This window comes from Osmerus mordax, chromosome 8 (genome assembly GCF_038355195.1).
Source record: "Osmerus mordax isolate fOsmMor3 chromosome 8, fOsmMor3.pri, whole genome shotgun sequence".
Classification (NCBI taxonomy): Eukaryota; Metazoa; Chordata; class Actinopteri; order Osmeriformes; family Osmeridae; genus Osmerus; species Osmerus mordax.
The window spans coordinates 5,708,583-5,726,512 of NC_090057.1; the positions used below are offsets into that span (position 1 = coordinate 5,708,583).

Genomic DNA, 17,930 nt, shown 5'->3' on the forward strand with positions numbered 1-17,930 from the left:
GGTGTGTATGGCAAATTCTACAGATTCACCCTGTTCTTGTAAAGGATGGAGAGAGCTGTTTCTCGACGGGGAAGAGGTATTTTGGGACGATCGGGGCTGTTTTTGTGGGGACATGCAGATATGTGGTTGTATCTGATACAGGTTATGTTTGATTCATCAAGCAGATGCTTTTATCAAAGCCACATTCAAATAGTCAACTCACTAGAATATCTTTTCTTTTTATCTGCTCTTCAGTTTCTCTCTGAGGTGGAGAGGTTGGAGTGCCGTGGCGGACACAAGTGGTTTCAAAGAGGTGGCCTGACCCCTCATGAGGGCTCTTCACTGGCCCCGCTGACCTCCACGACTCTACAAGCTGCTTGGCACAGGTAAGAAAACTGCTACCACATTCCTGATCCCTTCCATACCCTACGTTTTAAAACTCTTATTTTCTATTCTCTCTCTTTCCCCTCTTTCAGTGATTTTTCTTTTTTTGATATCAAAAACCCAATCTGCCAGTGAACGTGTCCGAGGCGCCTTGCCCTGCTTATTTGAGGGGCGGTTGGAAGAGATGGGTTTATTTGATTTACCAGGACAGGAATGATCATGGCTGGGAAACGGGAAGGAGGGATGTATAAACGAGTGCAAACTACTGATCCGTTTGTTTGAGCCTCTGTAGATCATGTTTTTTTCCTGTGCAGTCTCTGCCACGGTTCATGCCATGAGAATTGCCCTAAATTGCTGTGCTCTTCTGGATTTTTATTATAGTATTGTACTACAGTATTGTTTTAACGTTTTAACCTAAATAACCAGTGATCTTCAAAAGCAGCATGAAAACAATATTTATCTCCCATTCTCTGAAAGTTATATTCTTGATTATGTAGGATTTTCCAGTCTGTTAAAAGTCAAACTGTCTTTATTTAGCATAACCAAAGACTTGCCTATCGCCTTGAAATAAAGATGTGATCCTTTTTTCCAGGAAAGTTCCCCAGCATGTCTGTGTTTCACTGAAAATGTCGCAGTGCGTATGAAATGCTAACCAGATGTTGAGCTGCCATTGGAAGGTGTCAGAAGAGCTCAGAGTCTGGTACCAATGTCTTCTAATGTGGTCTCATGCGTTGGGTTGAAGTCGATACCCGTCACCTCTAAGGAACAAGAATAAAAATGTTTCTAAAGTAAAGATTGTTTACACCTGTTATTGTACTATTGTTAGAATAACAATGAGAATATGGCCCCATGTTAACTTTTGCAATGATTTTGGAATTCTATTTCTGTGATTCTTTTATGTACTTCAATGAGAACAGTAGCCATGACTTAAAACATTGGAGAAAGATGATAAAAGAAATGTTAAAAAAGAGACAACTTATCTCAGTCTCAGGAATACGTTCAGCCCGAGTCAGAAGTATGAACCCAGCACTGTGAAAACGCTCATCTGGTAATGTAATTAGTGCTGCTGTAGAGCAGAGGATGGTTCCCACATGGTCTCACATTACCTTTATTGCCACTTCCTGCTTTCGTTTAGTTTCTGGAGGTACACGCAGTAACACAATCACATTTGCCATCTTATTTCTCATCTACAATGTATACAGATATTTATGACGTTTTAGAAATGTCATATTTTAGACATCACTGTTTGTTCTGACCAAATCCTCCCAGACATCTCTCAGATCTACAACGGAAAGTCAGGTTTCAGTGTTTCTACTGGAGGGATGCGTACATATGGTTCTAGATCTTTCCCTGTGTGTTTCTGAGATGAAGTAACTGTTTGCTGTCCTTTCTCCAAGTGTAATGTATGCGCAAACAAGTATCTTGAGCCTGTGTTTCTTTTTGTATACTCAGATTTAAAACAACGAAACACAGATAAAATGTGATATCCTTCTGAAGTCCTCAATCTACTAGAATAATCATATTTCCTCCCACAAACTGAACAGTATGAAATCGTCAGGCAACATTCTGGGGGAAAAAAATCTCAGAGCATAAGCACATAACGAATACCGGCTCGCGGTAAAGTGTTTCAACAGACCAGTCCACCACCTACACATCCAGTTTGGATTTCCCTGTGGCCTCCTCCCGCTTCTTATCCAACACAGACCCAGTACTCAGAGCCCAGCAGGCTCGGGCTTATGTGTCCAGGCTGTGGCTCTCCTCGGGTCTGGGCATCTGATGAGGAGGCTGAAGGGAGGTGGCGGAGCACTCCTGCAGGTGGAGGGGAACCACCTCTGCTGCTTCTCCCTTCCTGTCCTTGTCCCTCCGGCCCTGGCACACCCCACTGCTGCCTTTAGACGACACCGTCTGGCCCCTGAACAGCTGTGCCCGGCGTTGGCAGAGCCCCACCTTGCTGAGAAGGATGAAGACGTCTCCCCTGAAGGCCTTGGTGAAGATGGCGTAGAGGAAGGGGTTAGCGCAGGAGTTGAGCGGGTAGAACAACACCAGCAGGATCTTGGAGTTGGACACGGTGATCAGAGGCCGGTCCAGAACTGCTGACATAGCGTAGAAGGAAATGGGCGCCATGCACAGGAAGTCGGTGAAGATGAGGACGGCCATGCGCTTGGCGATATTGGTGTCCTTCGACCCGGAGCGGTAGTGCGGGTTGTGGACCGTGCAGTAGATCTTGATGTAGCAAGCGCAGATGACCAGGAAAGCCAGGATGTTGAGGATGAGCACAGACACGATGTAGACCTGGGCCAGGGTGGACTGGGTGTCCATGGGCAGGCAGATGCTCACCTTCTGATAGCTGCTGACCCCCACTAGGGGGAGCAACGCCAGGAGCAGGCAGAACAACCAGCCGCCCAGCATCACCACGGCCGCGTGCCACAGCCTCAGCTTCCTGTCCAGCCTCATGGCGAAGGTGATGGCGTGCCAGCGCTCCAGGGTGATGACGGTGAGCGTGTAGACGGAAAGCTCGCTGGCGAACACAGTGAAAAACCCGGCCAAGCCGCAGCCTGGGCCTGTCTGCCAGTCGATGGCGTGATTGTAGTACTCGGCCCGCGTGTGGAGGTCGACCGAGGCGATCAGGAGCAGGTAGATGCCCATGCAGAGGTCGGCGAAGGCCAGGTGACACATGAGGAAGCGGGAGACGGAGAGCTTGTAGTGGCTGGTGAGCAGCACCAGCAGCACCAGCATGTTCCCCAGCACGGCCAGCAGGCTGACGAACCACACCGACACGCGCAGGAAGCTGAAGCCCATGATGTCCTCGCACGGGTTGAATTCGTCCGGCGCCGGCCCGCAGGTCACCTCCTCGCCCTCCTCGCACACCACGTAGTCGTAGCGGCTGTCGAAGTCCTGGCTGCTGTCCTCCTGGGGGTTCTTCAGGGTCTCCCCGAACCCCACATCCTCGTCTGGTTGGCCCCCGAAGTAGGGATGGTAGTGCAGGCTGCTGTGGAAGTCCCTCCGGGGTTCCCGGGGGTCCCATGAGAAGCCTCCCTCCCCAGCATCCTCCTCCTCCTCCTGGGCCACCTCGCCCCAGGTTTCACCCCTCTGGAGGACCGGGACCCGGAGAGAGCCCACAGACCTCTTCTGGTGCTGGTCGTAGAACGCTGTCAGGTTGCAGATGACATACTCCAGATATCTGAGAAGTAGACGGAAATACGGTGAATAAACACGGTAAACAAAGGGTCATTAAGTTGTGGTTGGGTTGTGACACTTGTAAATGCCCTGGTGAGTGACTGAAAAGTCTGACAAACGCACTTGCAAAAATAAATCTTCAACGTGTAACTTTGCGGTGTTATTGGGTGTGCTTTGCCTTCGGCAAGGGCACAACCTTTGTTCTCTCACATATATATTTATTCATTTATTATTTATTTTCGCCCCCCCTAAGGATCAGTCAATATTTGGACTACATACACAACGGCGGTGTCAAAAGGTTCGTCTTGTTAGCGATTGCGTTGGTTGTATTTGTATTTACGTTCCGTTGCATGGTTTAAGTAGAAATTGCGTTTTTGTGGTGAAAAGTGAAGCTAACGGTGGCTAATTTGCTAGCCACAGTCACTGACGTTAAACGCAATCGCTACCAAGACGAACACAGCAGTAGTCTAGTACTGTACTGTAGTAGTAGAATTTACAGGGGCAGCTTCTCCACACAGGGCTATATCGCATTTTGCGTTGTTACTGACAATGATCGCTACCAGTGAGCTTTTTATGAATGAGCGATTTTCCACTAAATAAATGTCAAGCTTATTTACGTTTTTGGGGGCATATTTTCAGTTAGCAGATGGTACTGTTTGAATCGCGATTCTATCTTCTGCCGGTAACGTCGTAGAATAATCTTCAAAAGGGGTTCTTTATTAATGAATGAATGCAATATGAGTAGGCTAAATGCCTGAAATTATCACGAGAAGGGAAAACTTAAAAGGACGTTTAAGTCATAGAGATTTGGTCCATTTTTACACCGGTCTGCCAAATGTATTCGTTTTGATTCAGCTATGAGGCTGCCTCTTGCAGGGGAAATGAGAAGACATCATATTTCATTCTACACTTCACTCGTATTTTGAGTTGTAAATGAGCAGCAAAAAAAAGATGCTTTTAAATCTATGTAATATTTATACATAATAAGTAGGCCCTATGCATTTTTATATAAAATATACAGGAATATCAGTTGTAAAAATGGCATTAAAATCCCTGTACAACCGACGCAAGCAAGCACACCCTGCAATTTCCCCAGAAATGGTACCCTCTCTAGTTTACATTAGCCAGTTGAAGAAAGAATGATTAATCTTTAGAAGCGGTCATTAGTCCTGTCCAGGTCTCTTCCTACCATAACAGCTGTGAGTGACGCTAATGAAGGCAGCGTTGGAGGGAGTTATAGGTAAACGCGTCAGAAACGTTGACTTAATCCTCGCCAAGATCCACACAGTGGAAGTACCACACCTGCCCCAGTCGCTGGTGTAAGATCATTAATCATACACAATATACACACCCAGCACAGGAGCAATTCATATGACTGGAGAGCAATTCTGCCTCATTCATATAATAGCTTCAATAGACATATTGATAAAATACAAGAACTGTCGATGAAATATAGTTATTAACCTCCTCAGACGACAAATAAACACTTTCAGGGACCATAGAAACACAACTGACCTCAGTCTGAGTGAATAAAATGTAAACGGTTGAGGCCGTCGCTGTGTGTGAGAAAGCTCACCCTCTCTTCTTCTTCAGGTTCTTGAAGGCGCAGCAGTGGCTCGGGTAGGTCAGGTCGGCCATGGTCAGCTGTTTAAAGGTTTTGATTGGTGGGAATTTCTTCAGGGACCAGGCGTTGCGCGCCATCAGCTCCCTCAGCGACTCGAGGCCGGCACTGGGGAGGGATGTGACCCCCGTCAGGGACACATCCCTGAGAAGAAGAGATGGAGAGGGGTCAGACAAGGGCCTTTCACCAAGTTCATACAGGTTGGTTTCACGTGGTTACCCTGTTCTGGATTACTGATGCACCGCTAACACGGAGGGAGCTCTGAGAGTGTGTGTGTGTGTGTGTGGTGGATGTATTTTCCTCACATTCAGTAGTGGAGTACGTGGAAGTATACTAAGAAAGGAAATAAACTGTGAAGTTTCAAATCATGTTTAGCAATCGTTCTAGCCGTTTGTTAGAAAAAACATTTTCTATCTCTGTTTATGTAATTATTCTAAGCATTCCCAATCCGTTACTGGCAATGCATGTGACACAAGAGTTTCCGGAAGAGAGTGAACACATCTGTGCCACCACCCCTGAAATGTGGAATGTCTTCTTCATCGTTTTCAATTAATGAACAGGTTGTTTGTCGTGCACTGCTGCCATGCCAACCCCAGAGACTCAGAAAGACAACCTCACTATAGAGACCAAGCCCTACACACACATCCTGTCCGACAGCACTATCAGTACACACAGTACACTGTATCCTAGCACGCTTCCCCTCACAGAGGCCAAGAAGAGGGCAAACACTCACAATTACATCTGGCAACCTCTTATCTCTTAACGATCGCGCGAAAATGAACATTTAACGATGATTTCACGGGATGCTCGCTGACATGGATCAGATGATGACTTGCGGAGAGTGCTGAGTCCCTCTCTGGCCTCGTGTCTCCTCTCCAAGGGAATATTGTGCAAGGCCGTAGAAAAACACAGCAAGACATGCGAGCGGAGAGAGACCATCTGATTCACTCATTCTGGGATGTTTGGTGCATGACCTAATCACGGTGACCTCACCAAGACATGTTTCATAGAGAAGCAGCTTGGAAGAACGATGATCACAAGACAACCACAGTGTTGTTTGCTATCCTACTTTTTCCTTTTCCTTTGTTAATACCTTCTTTTTTTTTTTACATTTTAATAATTTTGCAGACACTTATCCAAAGCGGCATACAAATGCATATGGAAAGCAAAGCTGAATATCAAGTATCACAAGTTTTAACAGTATTTTGGTTGTCTGAGTCAATGAACGGTGTGTAAATAAGTCTACCAGGCACAGTGCAAAGCAACCACATCTTAGCTGCCAGGCAAGGTGCAACAATATCTTATAATATAGTGCATTGCAGGAAACCAGTAATGTCATAAGTGCACCATCAAACACGGTTGTGGTGCAGTCTCTTGCCAGAAAGTGATACAACAACATCTCAAATATAACGTGCAGCGAGAGGACAAATTCGCCAGATTAAGTAATGCACTGCTACTCCTTAGGCCAAGCAAAGACGATTTAGTCGAAAGAAAATGTGTAAAAAGCGTACGGCATTAAAAATTTGCCTATGTCATTTCCAGTGAGGGGTTTCTGTACTAAACTCGCATTAATGGGAAGAAGGGTTCTCCTCCGTGTTTTCAAGAACCTAAAGTGACAAAGCAGATCGGATGTTTGGCTCTCCCACACTCGCAAGCACACAACCCGTGTCTGATTCCCCCAATCAAAGGAACAGCTGTCGTTAAGCCATTTTCACTTTGAAGAAGGCTGTGGCTAGTCTACTATCACGATTCCCAGACATGATACTCTCTTCTTAGCTCACATGCATCTCTTGTAAGAAATCCTCCTTTGTAGATTGTCAAGAGGAATAGGCCTAGGCTACTAAAAGAAAGTCTTCATTTATCAACTAAATATTAATGATTCTTTAAACACACAATATCTTATCCATACAAAAACTGGGATATTTGATAAAATATATTACAGGGTGTAGGGTAATGTAGAACAGTCATTTGTATAAAATCTTTATTTATACAGGTGAGTCTCGTTGAGATAAATAATCTCTTTTGCGAGATAGATGTGGAGATTCCATCGTGTGCTGGCGGATAGCCTACTCACAGGATCGTGGGGCCGCTAAGAGTTCCAGCAAACGTCCTCTCGTCCATCTTGGCCAGCTGCTTGTTTCTGTGAAGGTACCTGCAGAGAGAAGTTTAAAGAGCTGAAGAAAAATCAAACACGACACCCTTCAATCCAGTTAATTTTACAGACTGATTTTAAGACACGTCGCCTTTTCTGGCCCCCACACCCCCATTGCCCCTGTAGCCTATCTGTGTTTATTGACACGGCTATAAGGAGTTGCGTTACGGATGAAGTCTTGTTGTTTTAAATCAGACAACCGGAGAGGTTACCTCCAGAACATGCTGCACCTTTAATGTACGTACCCGAATATCCCCAAATCTAATTATGATAATAAACCGTTGAGGGGGCTGTTTGTTTTGGTCACACTGCGCTGGGATCATCTCTCACATCGAGCACACTCGGAGCCAACACAAACACCCATGTGGTAAGACTAACTGAAAACTAACGGGAGAGTTTGGCCGGCCGATGTCTTCATTAAGGCTCTGGAATCCACTAGGGTCAGATATGGAGGGGGTGGGGGTTACACCGGGGGGTCAATATCACATTAATATTTAATATCCTGACGGGAAAACAGAGAGAGGTGACAAAAGAGGAGAACGGGTAGGCGAAAAGACGGGGATGAGGTTAGGGGGATGTTGAAACGTTATTATGTCAAAATGAGTATTCCTGTCATCCTTTATTCAGCCAGTTAGTCTGACATAAAGAAACATATCTAACCGTTCCAGGCTGGCCCAGATATGTTCTTGTTGTTTCTGGTGTGGAAGTGGAGGTACCGCGATGTTGATTTCCTGATGGACACTTTATAGGGAAATTGTTCCCATGACAATAAGAACTTTCCAATCAAGCCCAGCGTTTCTTTCGTCCTGCTTGGGTAATGTGAATTTAAGTAAGGAATTAGAAATGCCAAAGTGTTTGAATCCGGTCAAATATTATAATAATATTTTTTTACAATACAGAATGGATTTATTAATTTATGAGGATTCAGTAAAAATACAGAATTAATTTATTAATTTATGAGGATTCAGTAAAGGATAACCACTGTTAGTTTAGGGAAAGACCATCATCTTAACCAAAATACATCTTGATGTGGCTGTCGGTGATATGTTGGCAAATTAGTACCTGACTAAATTTGATGATAAATTAATCTATGTGCCTTTAAATTGGCAGAGTTTTGAGAAAGAGCACTACGAAAAGTGTATCATGTTTATACAGTAAATACAGTACACATAGCCTACTATATACAGAACAGGGTTAGGCTGAAATTAAAAAGTTCTAAATGCAAAAATGCCTTAAGACATAATTAAACGAAAAGACTAAACAAATTGTTCTCTACATTGTACTTTAATACTGCGAAATACAAATACAGAAGACATACAAATAAATATTTAAGATAATATTTGTGTAAAAATGTTTGAGTGCTCAAGACCTTTGAACATTATTAGGCTACTTACACAGCATCCAGCTTGGTCCCATTGAAGGCATGATGTTGCACTTCCATAAAGCCATTATTGTACAGCATCCTGTAAAACAGTTATTACCCAAAACATGTTACACTACAACAAATTAGCATGATCATAGCTTCTTAAACACATTTCTGCATGTCTTTCTGCAATGACAAAGTAATCTACTCTGGAGATAGTCAGCACATTTTCCTTAACATACTCTGCTATCTATAAAACCATTATTGTTTACATTGCCTGGTAGCTGAGATATAGCAATTTTGCGCTGTGGCTTGTAAATACATACTGTTCTTTGACACTGACCACCGAAACTGACGGAGGTGACAGCTAGATGTCCATACAGCAGTACTACACTCACACAGTCAGCACTTCTCTGGTGATGCCACGGAACGCGTTGGCAGGGATCTCTGTGATGTAAGGGTGATCTGCAATTTCCCTGTTAGGAGATCGAAAGGAAATGATGTGGTGAGACGGATGTAGAAAATGTTCTCTGAAACCCAGAGACGCCACACTCTAGTCTACAAAACACATGGTTTTGGAAGGTGGAATAAAAACTTGATGAGAACGTTGAACATATTTCATGAACGTAGAACATGTATTTGGGTATTTATTTATGTCCCCACTGCCCCCCCCCACACACACACACACACACACAACATCCACCTGGTATATTGTGTTGTACAGGGTGAACCACGCCCTGATTCCAAACATGCTTACAGAATAAAGTTCATGTCGTTTGAGTGGATGTTGGTCAGGTCGGGGAAGGTTCTTAGGCCCGTGTTGAAAATTCCTCTGAAAGGAACAGAGAGAGACACGTTTAGATAGCCTACCAGCCCTGACTAGCTATCCTCCTTCACCACCCGTTAGAATCAGGACAGAAGAGGTTATGAAAGCGGACATGTTGTCTGTGGAAGCCTTTTCACCATGAATGGAAAGAACAGCTCAATTATAATTGTGTGCGGCAAATATGTGTAGGCCTATATTTTAAAGATATGTTTCGGGCCTTTTTTTGATTTTATAGAGACAGTTGGAGAGAGAGACATGGGGAGAGAAAGAGCGGAAGACATGCAGGAAATTGCCCAGGCCGGAATCAAACCTAGGCCCCTTGTTAAGGCCTAAGCCAGCAGCTTTTCACCGGTGAATAACCCCCCCTCAAGCCAAATATTTGAAGACAGGTCTAATCTCTTTATATAACGTTAAAGTAATGCTGTCAGTAGCTGAGACTCACAATTGCGTCACAATATTTTTGAATATAATCGCTTCTGAACCTTCTAGTAGTTTCTGTTGCCAGTTCATTACAATAACTACTCACAGGTATTTCAGGTTTGGAAGATTCTTGAATGCCTCTGGGTCAATGTAGGATAGATTTTTAGCATTCCGTATCTCTCTGAAAAGCAGACACAACTCTTCATTAATATGTTATCCAGTGTATGTTCCCCAGGGCAACATATGCTAACAACATTTAAAAGCTTTACTATCATATGACTGAGTCACTAAACATACAGGTCGTGTTATGACAGAATAGGGTGGTAGATACAAGGGTTTGATTCATGAAGACACAGTTCATAACAGTTTTCTTTCATGTCTTCTGAAGGTTAGGATCGTGCTTCAGGTGTAATGACACTGCCAATAGTAGCTATGCTATGCGTACTCTACACACACACATGGCCCGCACACGCACACATAGCACACACGCGGACATTCTCACACACACACACGGGTACAAAAGTACACACAGAGACACTTAAGCCGGCCACACACACACAACACACACACTAGATACAGATCACGGCAATCAAACACATCCCTCAAACAAAACAGGCCAAAGTGCATACAGGATTAGGGGAAAAATCTCAAAATTGGTCCAGCTCCGGAAACAGGGGTCAATTAGTGTTTCATTGGTGTGTTTACCCTGGTGTGCCCTGGTCTGGAAGAGGGCCAGAGACCAAGACAGACCGGCTCTCTGCTTTCCTAAACCATGTGGTGCAAGGCCCCAGTTTACACACCTGGGAAACCGCACTCAGCACCCAGCGTGTGTGTGAGCTGTAGTGTGTGTGTGTGTGTCTGAACTCCTGGAGCTGTAGTGTGTGTGTCTGAACTCCTGGAGCTGTAGTGTGTGTGTCTGAACTCCTGGAGCCACTACTTCCACGCATCCTCCAAATACCCCTGTCCCCAGCCTCCAAATGCCCCTGTCCCCAGCCTCCAAATGCCCCTGTCCCCAGCCTCCAAATGCCCCTGGCCCCAGCCTCTAAATACCCCTGGCCCCAGCCTCCAAATCTACGTCTACAGCTGCTATCCACCAGACACAAACAGCTGACAGGAAGCAGAACATTAATTTCTGTCTGACCCCTGGAGGAAACCGGAGAGGAATGTCGTTATTAGCGGTATGGCACACAACCGGACCAATCAGCAGTGAATAGACCGTGCAGATCCGATGTCAGTTACTGGGATTCAGCAGCTACAGGAAGCATAGTCTCTCCTCAACACACGACACATACTATCATAGCACTGTGCAGGGGTCTAACCTGCCTTGGGAGGGGATAATACTGAGTCATCAATCCGAGAAAACAAAATGAAATCTATAATTGATTAGGAAAACGTATGGTACCTGGAAAATGTATGGATATAGAAAAAAATTATGGTTAAGTTACAAACCAGGTAATATCATGGAGGGGTTGATATATACTGTTGAAGGGTAGAAAAGTGTGTATATCCACTCTGTAATCAATGTTAGTCCCATAATTTAGAATACATTCCATGTGAAACACTTTAACAAGCACTAAAGGATGGACAGGAAACCCGTTTATTTACATGTGGTCTCCCATCTCTTGTAACATGGTTGTTACGGCTGTCTCTTTAGAAGCAGCTAGGCAATGATGGACAGCACACAGCGCTTTACAGTAAATGTCCATTTTTGGTCAAAGGATTACAGAAAAAGCCTGTTAAAAACAGCCATTCTTAACATTCTCTAGTGGCAGGCGATGCTAAGTACACATCTGACACATTTGTGATGTTTTTTTAGAACCTTGTTGATTGAGAGTTCAATACTGGTAATGTTCTGGTAATGTTTTTACAGTGTTTTTCTGAACCTTATTTCCTAAAATAATGTTGATATTGACCTTGAATAACAAGATATGAATGCTGAACAAGGCATCCATACTCACATATGTGTGATTTTCTTCAGGTTGTAGAACGAGTGTTTCTCCAGCTTCTTCAGCGTCGCATCCACCGACACATATCTGAAACAACAAATCAACAAAACGTGTACACTGACCCCGTCCATTTTACAGAAGGTACATTTCACTTCCACCTTCTGCAAATAAAGACACTGTAATTGGACCATAGGATCTACTTGTTACAAAGCGAGCCAGTAAATGATTCCTAAGCCTGAAACCCACCCTAACCACCAACTCCAGTATGCCATAGGCCTCTAGAGCTAAGTGTAATTTTACAGGTATGTACCACACAGATCCATTTCTCATCCATCAGTTACAGCTCTTTTATTTGTTATTCCTCGGTAACTACTGTATACTTAATTTCTCAAAAACTGGGAGGTGAATTTTAGGAAAATTGAATGAATATATTCATTGTAACAAAACTATTGGCCTACACCTAGACAAAATTACCCATTTTGACAATAACAACTACTCTCACTGTTTGCCAATTAAGGAGGTTGTAATTTTAACACAAGCACATTTCTCTCCTTGGACAAACCAAACCACTGTCCTTTCTTAATGTACTATTTGTATGTCACAAAAGCGTCTGCTAAACACATACATGTTAAATGTAAATGACAGGTGTCATGAGCTCTCTGTCTATTCACCTGTAGTACTAACTAAGGATCAACCAGCAAGCTACACGAGCAGACATAAGCCTTTTGGAAGAGACTGAACTCAAGAGACTGTCTCTCCTTACTCCTCAACCACTTTCCCAAATCTCTCCCCTCAACCTTATTCCTCATCCTTTCTCTTCCACCTCTCTGTATCCTATCTCCTCATCCTTTCTCCTAAAATTCTCACCTCCAACTCTCTCCTCCACCTCTATCCCCAACCTCTCTTTTCATCCACTCTCCCCAACTTCTCTCCTCATCCTCTCTCCTCAGCCGTGACTTGGACCCAGTCCCTGGGCTCCCCGGTCCTGAGACCAGCCCCAGCCTCAGCCCAGGCCTTCTCCTCATGCCTGGGCCTTCTCCTCATGGCTGGGCCTTTCTGCGGTGGGAGGATCCACATTCCTATTCTTGGAAAGCATTAGCACTTCCAGGAGTGATCAGCAGTCAGCCGTGATACTGAACAGAAGGCCCATCATCCGCCTGGGTGGACGACAGCGGGGCAGGGAACACCAGGGATGGTCCCCCCCCACCCAAGAAATAGTGTGAAGGTGGGGAGACTTCTTAAGAGACAGCAGGTGAATGGGAGGTGAGTCATTCATGGGATCTTGTGCGCCAGATGGGAGGAATCACTTACATGCGTGAGATGTTGATCATGTTGGAGAAGGCGTCTGCCGGCACGGATGTCAGTCGAGTCTCCAGAAGCCATCTGTTTGAAAACAAAGATGGAAACTTCGGTTTGAGACACATTCAGTATCGTATCAGTAGTATCTCTTCACATCATGTTCAGACAGAGGTTCTGGTCTACCCACAATGTTAATTGTCACATATTTAATAGTTCTTTGGGGACTGGTGAATCATGCACAGACAACTATTGAGAGACATTTGTTGAAATGTACTGATGAATCTGAGACTTAGGACATGAGGTAGCGCAATGCCCAACAGTTTGACTGCTTGGCTTTCTGAAAAGGAGACTATAAGACTGCTATTATAAACGTCTTACTGAATCAAACGGAATTCTCAACTTTCTCAGTAGGCAGTGGCCCAACATTGATAGCTTGTGTGTTTCTGCTGGTTACGGTTCCTCGCGGGCGGGATGAAAGGCGTCTTTGAAGTGCTCGGTATAAACTGTGTCATAGGAACATGAGGGGAAAACAAAACCTCAGGTCTGACTGGACTCGGACCCTCAGCCAAGATAAATAAGGTCTGGTGCTGCTTACAACCTGGAAAGAGAGGGAGGGGCATAGAGAGAGGGAGGGATAGAGAGATACAGAGAGAGAGAGAACGAGAGAGGATTAGGGAGAAAGAGGGAGAGGGATAGATAGAGTAGGGGATATAGAGAGAGGGGGTATTGAGAGGGAGTGATAAAGACAGGGGAGAGAGATAAACAGAGATAGAGGGAATAAATAGAGATAAGAGAGAGAGAGAGAGAGAGAGAGAGAGAGAGAGAGAGAGAGAGAGAGAGAGAGAGAGAGAGAGAGAGGAGAATCGAGAGAGAAAGAGACTCAGGCACCGCAGCTGCATCTGTTCCTACGAATCACCCTGATATCATTTATATTACATAGAAATAACACGTTAATTAGCAGGTAAGATTGGGTCTTAGTAGCAAAGGTTAAGAGATGCAATGAGATCCCTGTCTAATAGGCACCCGCAGGCATATCGTCAGTGCAATGTGAGTCATGGAACCTTTACCATCTCCTACACTGTCCTCTAAGCAGGAGAAGAACAAGGAGGAATGACAGGAGCTGTCAATCTCCAATCTCCACCCCGTTGGAGTGTGAACCTACAGTACAGGAGGGTAGGTCTCCAGGAACAGGGTTGCAGTGTGAACCTACAGTACAGGAGGGTAGGTGTCCAGGAACAGGGTTGGAGTGTAAGCCTACAGTACAGGAGGGTAGGTGTCCAGGAACAGGGTTCGAGTGTAAGCCTACAGTACAGGAGGGTAGGTCTCCAGGAACAGGGTTGGGGACCCTAGGGGGGTACTGTAGGGGGTACATGCATAGTTATTTTGGTGGAACAATAGGCTAATTCAGGATTGGGAGTCATTCGTGGGGGTTCCTCAGGAGAGGTGGGAGAGGGAGCAGGCAGAGGTCTTTGACAAACCCAAACAAACAGAGCGACACAGAGCAGACTTCATCATCATCTGGTTGGTCGGGCTGTTTCGCCGCAACCTCAAACCCAAACAATCTGAGTGTATTATGGCAGGAGGGGGGGGGGGGGGGGCGAGGGGGGTTGCAGGCCATCACCCGGTCTTTAGAGAAAATTACTCCCTCAATTTATCATTAAGGGACAAAGGCTGTGACAACAAACAAGCTCGAGATGGAGTTTGAAGTGGGGGAAACCAACATAATTTGTAATGGTGTCAGTGGAGAACCGACAATCTGCCATGTTCCCTGTGTGGGGCTAACTGCAGGTAGCCAAAAGAGAGGCCACTTAAATAACAACATAAACAAACCCCACCAGTGTCTCATCGCAGCAGAACCAGTCTCACCAGACTGAATGCCCTCAGACAGCCACTAATCAAGGTGCTAGATTCTGAAGAGAAGCGTGGTGTTATGAATTCATGTTTTAACATGGGAATTTACAGGAGGATTTGTACCTGCTAACCAGTTAATCTGCAGTCAAATGCTCTAACCACTGAGCTATGCCTGTCCTGGTCTGTCCCTCTCCCTTGCAGAGCTACAGCAGTGCGAGGTGGGGGTAGCTGGTGCATGACAAGAGCAGGGACCAAAACAACACCTCAGTTTTGAGATCACTCTGATGCCTCTAATGTGTTTTCGTAAAGAGTTTTAAACAGATTACCTCAGAAATGCACAATATGAAGTAATTCTAACCGTTTCCATTTCTGTACACAGTAAAAGGTCTGTGTCATAAATTAATAGTGAGACCATGGTCATCATTTCCATTCATTACAGTAACAGTTAATACATTTTAAACTCCACCAATAATTATTCAATTTCACTCAGTAGATTCAATTGGTCGCATGTAACCCTTGCTACGGTCTATGTGAGGTTTGGAAACAATTTAAAGTTTTGGAGAAAGTGGGGCCATTGTGTTTTTTTTCTTCAAATGGCACTCTTTTTGAGTGTTTGAGAAATGTGCTGCAGAAAGTAAATATTGTATTTGAAGGCATCGGCCAGGCCCAGACGTGGAGCCGGAGCGAGCTTGCAGTCACGCTACGCAGGCTTTTAAGAGCGGCTGTGCTTTGCTTTCCACCTCCAGCTCTCTCCAACACATGGATCTGCGCAACCTGCAAAAATACCACCGCGAAAACAGACTCACAAAGCAGGGCACTTGACTTAGGTTCACTTAGGCAACGTTCACATACTCAAACAAACGCATGCACACACACGTGTGAGACACACAAAGACAGTCAGGTGAGTGAAACTGACTCTGTGTATATCTACCAGAACATCACTAACACACATGAATAACAAACCAGGCAGCCTATTTGGTCTATTTTGGTCCAGAGTTTTTACGGAGCTCTTTTCATTAGAGGGCATTTGGCTATTCTCTGTCTTCTTGTTCTTTTTCGGGTCGACGCTGGGTAAACTTGGCGAGGATGAAGAATGTGACGGCCCTGTGGGGACGTCTGGAGGTCTGAATTGGGGCGCTGATGGGGAGGTAATGCTTTGTGATGGTTCCCCTGGAAGGCGAGGGCTGTTTGGGCTGGAGGGGGGGGGGGGGGGGGTCTGGTTGAGGAGGGCACCACAGTGGAATGTGTTTGTATGAAAAAACAATCGGACAAAGACAATGTGTACTGTATTATCACTCGGTTTTCAAGCTCAGCTGCTGGAGGGGTCTGTACAGGCGAGCCTCCACCACACACACAAACACACACACACACACACACCTGCTAATCTAAAACATGCAGGACAGTGGGCCCTGAGGACCAGGGTTGAGAACCACTGCTCTAGAGGAAGTCATAGACTCAGCCACAGAACAGTAATTTTAACATCTGCCACTATGAAAGGTTCCACAATGCTATGCTTCTCCCAAGGTCATGGTAACTCTGTTCTACTGTCTTAAAGTTCACCAACTCATATACACATTCTCAGAGCCATAACAGGGTACCCCCTTTTCCATCCCTTCCAGAAGGTTCACATCTACTTCAGGATTCCTGACAGATTTCTCATGTATACAGTGTACACCATGGAACAAGGATAATTGATATACAGCACACCAGACACTGCAGTCATTCATGTCAATTCCCCCATTAAGCTATTCCTAATGTCTCACGTCAGCGTGACTTGCGAGATGGAGGTGCATCCATCACCTCCACAGGTCCACTCACGGAGGTGGACAGAGATCTGCTCTAGGAGCTGCTCTCTTGGGCAGGACCAGAGTCAGACCCTAAATCCTCCAAGTCTCCCTGGCTGGCAGAGCTAAGCTCACTCAGCTGAGGGATCTGTGTAGTGGATTTCCTCACACACTCTCACTCCCTCACTCATTTCTCTCTCTCTTTCGCTCTCCCTCACTCCTCTCTTTCTTTCTCTTATTCGCTACATTCTCGCTCTCTCTTTTTCAGTATTCACTAATTTTATCTGGTTCAGTATTGGCCACTAATCTGCCACTTCCAGATGTTTGTTTACTGTTTACAATAATAATGTTTTTGAACGCTTGATAGATGTAGTAATATCAGTATCTAGGACGTATCTATGTGCTGGTGTGAGTATTCACCCTGCACTGTAATCTTACAGCTTTGGGAAAAGTGTAAACACACAAAGCAACTGAAGCTCAAAATCAAGATAATATTTTAATATTAACATAATACGTTTTAAAAATTTGTTTCGCCCTTTTGCACAAATTGTTCCATACCGTTTCTTGTTTTTAGAATACACTTGATCTACTTGGATACTGTAATCATAAAACACCATTAAAGGTGGCATCAGACAGTGTAATGAGATGCATTTTAATATGCACTTGTCTAAAAACATATGTTTCGTAAATAGGCAATCCTTCTTTCAGTGACACATTTTCTGGGTATTTTAACTCATTATAAATATCAAATTGCTTTGAGGAAAGTTGCATGTGGACTGTAACGTGGAAATTGTTTTCAGTAAAGGGTATTTAAAAGTATTAAATTAAGTTTAAAATGTTTTCTCTTTCTGTCTCTCACACACAGAGGCACACACGCAGATACGCAATAATAACAAAAAGTCCCCAAATGATGTGAGGACTTTCTACTTACAGTGTATCTGTGTTTGCAGGAAATATTGGGATGACATCAAGTTCAAAGCATGAGATGGTGTAGGTCTTCCACTCTGAGCATTCACAAACAGCTGGGCAGGATTCGGGTTCGCCCAAGGTGATGATGGATAAATTAACAAGGATAATCAGCGCATATGTTATCACGTGCATGCTTCGTTGATCGTTTTCCTCTCTTCC

At 44.6% G+C, this 17,930-nt stretch overlaps 1 protein-coding gene across 1 annotated transcript; it reads right to left on the reverse strand.

Annotated features, from left to right (window-relative positions):
- Nucleotides 1-1,452: 1,452 nt before the first annotated feature.
- Nucleotides 1,453-17,903, reverse strand: tshr (thyroid stimulating hormone receptor). The gene is made up of 10 exons (XM_067241008.1): nucleotides 17,734-17,903; nucleotides 13,180-13,251; nucleotides 11,881-11,955; nucleotides 10,029-10,103; nucleotides 9,434-9,508; nucleotides 9,075-9,152; nucleotides 8,708-8,776; nucleotides 7,236-7,313; nucleotides 5,117-5,305; nucleotides 1,453-3,544 (listed from the first exon to the last, which is right to left on the reverse strand). Exons 1-10 carry the CDS (start codon nucleotides 17,901-17,903, stop codon nucleotides 2,098-2,100), a joined length of 2,328 nt encoding a protein of 775 aa, XP_067097109.1. The 3' UTR covers nucleotides 1,453-2,097.
- Nucleotides 17,904-17,930: the final 27 nt, after the last annotated feature.

What these genes read in the sequence shown, in the direction of transcription:
- tshr (XM_067241008.1), bottom strand. Translation starts at nt 17,903, where the DNA reads ATGCACGTGATAACATATGCGCTGATTATCCTTGTTAATTTATCCATC. An exon ending in GGGACCAAGCTGGATGCTGT is followed by an intron (nt 7,314 to 8,707) that starts GTAAGTAGCCTA and finishes TTCTCTCTGCAG; the next exon opens with GTACCTTCACAGAAACAAGC. An exon ending in CTTAGCGGCCCCACGATCCT is followed by an intron (nt 5,306 to 7,235) that starts GTGAGTAGGCTA and finishes TCTTCTTCTCAG; the next exon opens with GGATGTGTCCCTGACGGGGG.